The sequence below is a fragment of the Hipposideros armiger genome, unplaced genomic scaffold, assembly GCF_001890085.2.
Source record: "Hipposideros armiger isolate ML-2016 unplaced genomic scaffold, ASM189008v1 scaffold_771, whole genome shotgun sequence".
In the NCBI taxonomy this organism is placed as follows: Eukaryota; Metazoa; Chordata; class Mammalia; order Chiroptera; family Hipposideridae; genus Hipposideros; species Hipposideros armiger.
This window is the reverse complement of record NW_017732121.1, coordinates 413,484-421,875: the sequence shown is the minus strand read 5'-3', so window position 1 is coordinate 421,875 and position 8,392 is coordinate 413,484. Positions and strand designations below refer to the sequence as shown.

Sequence of the window (8,392 nt, the reverse complement as noted above, 5' to 3'; positions counted from 1 at the left end):
TCCCAAGCCAGCTCTTAACCAACGTACCACTCGGCCGGCCCCCTACCTTTCTTTTAAATCAGAGCCACAGTATGTTTCTGGCTCCACCTTATCTTCAGTTCTCTCCCCCCATACTGACAGCATCCACTCTGCCTGTTATTTTTAGCTGGTGCTTGGCCCCAGCTGCTGAATCCTGACCGTAGATGCTCCTGAAGTGCCATCAGTGACAGCATGCATCCCAGCAAGCCCCACTGCCATGGTCAGCCCTTCCAGACTTCCTGTTTCATGAATGTTAAGAAATGGCCCTTTCTCATTTAAGCAAATTCCAGTAGACAGAGCTTCAACCCTCAATCCTCCATCGCCCACTCCTTGACAGAGTCTCCTGTAGGATGCTGGGATGTAGGCTCAGATGGAAAAATGTGGTCTTGGTTAAACTGCCACTTATGGAAACTTTCTCTTACTGGAGTGTTCATCTAATACAAAAGTAAGATCATGCCGCCTTTTGCAATATACATCCCATGCCATGGAGCAAATGCAAAATTCTGGAAATAATACCATATGTCATTCAAATTCTTTCCTTAAAATTAAAATGTGTTTTACCTGGAACAAAGCTTCCCTGGACCACCTCCTTGTACGCCCACCAGCCTTCATGGATTTTTGGTGAATTCTGTTGAGCTAAAGGAAAATAAAAAAGAAAAAGTGAGATAATAACACAGAAGTACTGTGTCCTGGCTGTCTAAGCAAGAAGCATGAATATACATAATTCTTTTTACCCAAAAGTCATACTAGAAAATGCAACAGCAACCCCAATGCTCTTTTTCAAACAGATTATTAACCTGTAAATACAATGTCATAGAGTTTTATGAACATCACTCAGGATATTTCTACTGAAGAGAAATAGATAGTAATTGTGTATTTAAGCCTATCTGAATTCCCCTGTTACTTGTCTCTACCTCTGATTCACCTCTTTTCTTCACCCATCACACACAGACACACACACACACACACACCTCCTCCACTGGAATTGAGGAGAGGAGGCTGACCCCACCCACAAGCCAGGCAAGAACCATACATGTGTACAGAACCCTTAGAAATGGAGAGGTAAGGGATTTGCTAAAAGGGCTAAGCCAGAAGAGGGAAGGGTGTAATCAGCCAGCTTTTCCCAGGTCCCAGGAAAATGAAAACAATAACATAAATAATTATGGTGAGGGCTTTTAACATCATAGGGAGAAAGGGTAGAAATCCCAAGAAACTGGAACTATCATAGGGATCTGTGAGCTCATACTGACATGACCTCGGAATAATCTTTGACATTTATGACAGTTGATGGGTGAATTAGGGCAATTCCATTACATGTGGCTGTACACCCCAAAGAATAGGTGACACATAAACTTGTGTTGATCCTCTTACTAATTAAACTGCATTCATATTTCAGCTCTCAGTCACATGGGAGGAAAACAAGGTAATGTCAACCATACTTGTAATTTGGCCAGTATATAGCAAATGTTTAATCTCCTTTTTTTAAATCTTGTGTCTTTTTTCAGTCTCCTTTTTTCAGACTCATCATTCTGGGTTAGAGAGAATGGTACAAGACAATGGGTTTGAAAGCGAAAGTTTGTGTAGAGTGAGGAGTTGCTAAATTCCTTTGGCTTCCATGTGAGCTGTGATCACTTAGCTCCATAGTAGAGAAGATACCTTTTCTGCCTATGATGTTAAGACACCTGAGGCTCGCGGTTGTGTGATGATGGAGGGTTGACGACATAGGATAAGTGAAAGACAAGCTTGCTTTTTCTGGAGCTGACAGTGAGGCTAGGAGACTTTAGAAACAAACAGAAGAGGGACAAAGAACCTATTTAAGGCTCTGGAAAAAGATTGCATTTCAAGGTGCATCAAAGTACAATGGATTTCCCAGTACTCTGAATTCCCATGTGGCATGAGAGAGCCCGGATGTTCCCGCGGTCCTTGAGGAAGATGCTGAAGGCAGCTGAGCTGAAAGCCAGTGTACCTGTTCTGGGGCAGCAGGCAAAGGGAGCAGCGCCCTGAGAGCAGAGGCTGGAGAGGTTCTGTCCAGCCAGGGAGCCAAGTGGAAGAGTCAACAGAGACTCCAGGGAAAGACAAGGAGATCTGAAGTCAGCCAGGGGACCACTAGGCCAGACCAAGTAGAGAAACAAGATCAAGAGGCTTATGTTTGCAAAGGTCACCAAGGAGGTGAACAAGGGACATTTCTTGAGAGTTCAGAATGATTCTGATTCTCCCTCTGGGCTTGACATTTCATCATCCACCCTCATCTTCCTTCCCAACTCATCAGAGGACCCTCAGAGGAGCAAGAGGGGACTCCCAAAGGCTCAGAAATCTGTGAGATCGGATGTCCCCTGATGCACTCAGACACAGTGGCCCTGTTTTGAAACAAATACTTTGCCATGCTCCGCCTTGATGATCATGAAAATAAATGCACAGACAGCACAGCCTACTGAAAAAAATAAAAAAATAAATAAAAACAACTCTGATATTTTAGCTTAGCACTGTTGGACATGGAGGATATCCCAAGCCTGGAAAAGACACACATTTCTGAAAGCTCAAAAAAGCATGAAACTGCGGGACACCACCTAACAGCTTTGTATCAGAGATTAGCCAGGATTGATTTTCCTTATCAAAGACAGGAACTTCTGAGTTTTGATAAAACTGGAAGAGTGTCCAGACATGCATAGCACCAGGGAAAGACAAGGGGATTTGAAGTCAGCCAGGAGACCATTAGACCTGACCAATCAGGATTTTATCCAATCAGGATTGTTGCCTGTCACTGAACAATTGGAACCGTAAATACAGCCTTTCTTTTTTTATTCTCAGAGCCAGCTGTTTGGGAAGCCACACTCTCCAGCATATATTTCATCATTCCAAGTAAGGATCTGCAGAGCACTCACAAGTTGCTGTGTTACATTAATTCTTTTTACCAAGTCATTTTACAAAAAGTTTTGTTTATAGGATTTACACACATTTATTTCAAACAGTCAATATAGTGCTTTAGCTATCATATAAAGGAGAAATAAAAGAAATGTGATTGCTCATAATATATATTTCAATGTGTAAAAATGCTTGATCATGACATACTAAGAGATTGGCAAACTGTCGGCTGCCAACCAAAGATGGCCCGCTGACTGTTTCTGTCCTGCCCAAGGGCTAACACTGATTTTACCATTTTAAATAGTTTTTAAAAGTCAAAGAATACTCTGATGAGTGAAAATTATATTAAAGGCAAATTTTATTGGAACATGGCCACACCTATTTATTTATACATTGTCTATGGTGCTTTCTGACTACAACAGCAGAGTTGAATAATTGTGAGAGACCATTTGGCCTACAAAACCTAAAATATTTCCTACATGGCTGTTTACCAAAAAAGTTTATTGACTGCTAATTTACACACTTAATTAAAAAAATATATCAAGAATCAATGTCATGCTTCAACTGTAATATAAAGGAGCAAGGCAGAGAATGTAATTTATAATAAGATAGTATATATTTCAATTTATAACTGCTTGGGTATGAATGATGTACTAGAAGATAAAAGGAAGAGGTTGGATATGTGACTGAAACATATACAGTTGTATTGTACTGCAGATTCCAGAATCTACAAGTGGCATTGCTTGCAGTGCTCTGATTTTCCAAAATAGTGAGCAACTCTTGGCAAAGTTTGGCACCAAAGGAAGCATCTCCTTCCCTTTATTTATACAGTATTTGCATTGCTAAAGAACAGGGCATATTAACACAATATAAGAGATACTTTGTGTTTATATGCAGAATGAAGTTTGATTGCAGACTTTGATATAAAACAGTTTTCACTCACTTGAATGTCTGCTGGGACATGGGACAATTTATCATTGTTTGGAACTGTCCAATGTATTGCAGAGCATATTCTCTGTGTGCCTTCGGCTGGTGCGACTTGGAATATCCTTCCTTAAAACAATCCCAAGTTGCCCTCACCCATTTCCAAAATACTGCTCCAGGAGCCATGGCACACCTTTTGATAATCACTGACCTAAAGGGACTATTTATAGCACGATTTATATGTGCTAAACGAAATAGAGTGGAATGTTATGTTAAACACTAATCAAAGGATAATGTTTTTAAATAAGCAGATTAAAGATATATCTTCTATATATTAGAATTGTAGTGTCATGTGCCATTCTGTTACATATTCAAATATATTTTTCGACTTTCCCTTGCCATTTGTCCATATTCTTAAGAAACTATCATTTCTACCAAAGGATGAAGCAGTGAGGAAAAAAGCAAAAGCAAAAATTCTTGCTCTTAAGATGGCAAAAAGGGAAAGCTAATTCTAAAATAATCTGGGCAAGATGATTAGTTTCAGGTTTTAAGGTACATTCATGTTCTCTCTCGCGTATGTGTGTAAACACACACACGTGCACACAATTATAAGGAAGATCCATCAGGCTGAGCCAAGCAACAATTTAAGAAATGCCGTTTAAAAGGAAGAAAAAGCTGCACCTGGATAATTAAGAGTTTTGTAAGTGAGAGATCCAAGAAGGCAGAGTAGATAAACACTGTGCTTGCTTCCTTCCATGAACACATTAAAATTACAATCAAATTATAGAACAATCAACCTGGAGAACCATTTGAAGTCTGAATGAACAGAAGTTTTATAACTCAGGATATAAAGAAGCCACATTGAAACTGGTAGGAGGGGTGGAGATGCGAAATGGGCTAGCCCCAAACCTCAGTGTGGTGAATGAAAATTGGGAGGGATATCTCAGCAGCAGAAGTTCCCCTTACAGAGCGAGGGGCCCCACCCCCATACCAGGCTCCCTCTCCCAGAGTGCTGGGAAGAGGAGCCCTACAACATTTGGCTGTGAAAAGCAGTGAAGGTTCTGACCATCCGAGCGAGCGGGACGGAAGGCTGCAGGAAACCCAGACATCCCCTTAAGTAGCCCACACACACTCTCTCACCCCCAGACTCACCCTGGGCTCCAGCGGAGGGACGGTGACTCATGAGGTGTCAGAGGCATGGGGGGGGCGTGCAGACTGAAGTGTGTGGCTTCAGAGCAGGGCTGAAGGGCAGTTACCATTTTCCCTGTGTGAGGTCTCTCTCTCTCTCACAGCCGCAAGCGGGTGCCATCTTTCTTGTATTGAACCCGCCCCCACATGGCTAAATCTGAATCTGATTGGTCTAGTAAGCTCCACTGCTCAAACTACTGACTCACTGGGAACCCACCCTACCCAGCTCCCCCAGCACCAGAGGCGCTTTCTCTTGAGCAGCAAGCCCCACCCACATTGCATTCTATAGGAGAGACTGTGGGCTCCAGGTGGGCAGCATTTGGCTTCAGTGTGCTCTGAGACTTGCTGAGTAGCTCCAGGCTCAGCAAAGGAAGCTAACCAGAGTCTACATTAACCTGGTGACCACAACTCTTCCCATTCTAGTGACTCCCTGAAACCCTGCTTCACCCAAATCCTATACCGCACAAGGATTCATCAGTGGCTGAACCTTAGGGAAGCATACAGGTAGCAGCAAGCCTTGGAGTGTGCTGGCATTTTGCAGAGCTACCCCAGGCCTGGTACTGGTGGCAGATGTCCTCAGTTTGTAGTGTGTCCTCTCCTATGTGCCTCCAACTTTAACACAGGTAGCAAACAACTGCAGATTGCTTTATAACTGCTACCAGGTAGTCCCCAGCCAGTCACAGACAGTGGGTGACCCGGGCCTGCACCGGAGCCTGTCCCAAGAGGCCCCAAAGCCAACATACTTGGAGGTGGGCTACAGACCACAGCAGAGCACCATCCAAATAGCCATACACGTGACACACACAAAGGGTGGTCTCAACAGGTACCAGAGCCCGCTGGGGCAAATCCCACTCAGAGGGATAAGCCTCCCACCTCCCCAACAGCAGCCCAAAAGCTGTGGACATGGCCAAACCCCACAGCCAATCAGCCTGAGGGCCAATGCCACCCACTGATGTGCCAACAGCAATCAAAGCTGAACTATAACAGGAGGGCACATACAACCCACATAAAGGACACTCCTGGAGCACCTGGAGCAGATGACCAGGGAGTCTATGCCAGGGCCACACAGGGCACTTACTGTAAGGGTACTCAGCCAAGACTGGGTGACATAGCAGATCTACGTAATACACAGAAACAAACACAGAGAGGCAGCCAAAATGAGGAAACAAAGAAATATGTCCCAAATGAAAGAACAGGAGAAAGCTCCCAAAAATGAACTAAACAAAATAGAGGCAAGCAACCTACCAGAGACAGAGTTCAAAACAATGGTTATAAAGATGCTCAAGGAACTCTGTGAGAACTTCAACAGAGAGATACCAACTATAAAAAAAAGACATAGAAACCATAAAAAAGAACCAATCAGAAGTGAAGAATACAATAACTGAAATGAAGAATGCACTAGAAGGAATCACCAGCAGACTAGGTGAAGCAGAGGATCAAATCAACCATTTGGAAGACAAGGTAGCAGAAAACACCCAATCAGAACAACAAAAAGAAAAAAGAATCCCCCCCAAAATGAGGATAGTTTAAGAGACCTTTGAGACAACATAATGTGTGACAACATTCACATAATATGGGTACCAGAAGGAGAAGAGAGAAAGCAAGGGATTGAGAACCCATTTAAAGAGATAATGACTGAAAACTTTCCTAATCTGGTAAAGGAAATAGACATATAAGTCCAGGAAATGCAGAGTCCCAAACAAGATGAACCCAAACAGGCCCACACCAAGAAACATTATATTAGAATGGCAAAAGTTAAAGACAAAGAGAGAACCCTAAAAGCAGCAAGGAAAGGCAACTAAGGGAGCCCCAATAAGATTGTCAACTGATCTCTCAACAGAAACGTTGCAGGCCAGAAGGGACTGGCACAGAATATTCAAAGTGATGAAAAGCAAGGACCTACAACCAAGGGTACTCTATTCAGCAAGGCAATAATTTAAAATTGAAGGACAGATAAAGAGCTTCCCAGACCAGAAAATGCTAAAAAAGTTCATTACCACCAAACTCTATTACAAGAAATGTTAGAGGGACTTTTTTAAGATGGGGGGAAAAAATCACAATTATGAATAATAAAATGGCAATAGCTACATATCTATCAACAATTACTTTCAATGTAAATGGATTAAATGCTCCAAGCAAAAGACATAGGAGAGCTGAATGGATAAGAAAACAAAATCCTTATATATGCTGCCTACAAGAGACCCACTTCAGACTGAAAGATACACACAGAGAGTAAAGAAATGGAAAAAGATATTTCATGAAAATAGAAACAAACAAACAAACAAACAAACAAACAAACAAACAAACAAACAAACAAACAGTTGGGGTAGCAATACTTATACCAGACAAAGCAGACTTTAAAACAAAGGCTATAACAAGAGACAAAGAAGGATCCAGTAATCCCACTTCTGTGTATTTATCCGAAGAAACCCAAAATGCTACTTCGGGGGGACATGTGCATCCATGTTCATTGCAGCATTGTTTACAATGGCCAAGATGTGGAGGCAACCTGGGTATCCATCTACAGAAGAATGGATAAAGAGGAGGTGGTACATATATACACTGGAATATTGTTCGACCATGGAAGGGAATGGGTCCTTGCCATCTGCGGTGGCATGGATGGACCTGGAGGGAATTGTGCTGAGCGGTGTGTCAGACAGAGAAAGACAGATGCAATGTGATTTTGCTTATATATGGAATCTAAAAAACAAAATAAACAAAAGAAACAAACTCACAGATACAGAAAACAATTTGATGGTTGCTAGATGGGAGGGGAGTCGGGGTATGAGTGAAAAAGGGGAAGGGATTAAGAAGTACAAATTCATTGTTAAAAAGTAGATTTGAGGATGCAGGGTATAGCATAAGGAATATAGTCAATAATATCGTAATAACTATATATGGTGTCAGATGGGTACTAAATTTGTTGGGGTGATAGATGGGAGGGGGTTGGGAGGCAGGGTGAAAAAGGTGAAGGGATTAAGAAGTATAAATTGGCAGTCACAAAATAGTCATGGGGATATAGAGTAAAGCATAGGGAATATAGTCAATCATATAGTAATAACTATGGATAGTGCCAGGTGGGTACTAGACTAGTCAGGGGAATCACTTCTTAAATTATATAAATGTCTAATCACTATGTTGTATACCCAAAATTTATATAAAATAATATTGAATGTCAACTGTAATTGAAAAATTAACAAAGGGGGAAAAGGTGAAGGGGAATAAGAGGTCCAAATTTCCAGGTATAAAACAAATAAGTCATGGGTATGTAATGTACAGCATAGGGAATATAGTCAATAATATTGTGATAGCGTGGTACAGTGTCAGATGGTTGCTGGACTTACCATGGTGATCACTTCTTTAGGTATATAAATGTTGAATAACTATGGTGTACACCTGA

The 8,392-nt window shown here is 41.8% G+C and overlaps 1 protein-coding gene across 1 annotated transcript in view; it reads right to left on the bottom strand.

The window, feature by feature from the left end:
• LOC109373994 (carbonic anhydrase-related protein 10-like) overlaps positions 1–8,392 on the bottom strand; it is a 413,587-nt gene that overhangs the window by 320,080 nt on the left and 85,115 nt on the right. The window contains exon 3 of the mRNA XM_019628258.1: positions 580–654. Coding sequence (XP_019483803.1) covers positions 580–654 — 75 coding nt within the window. The remainder of the gene's footprint in view (positions 1–579; positions 655–8,392) is intronic.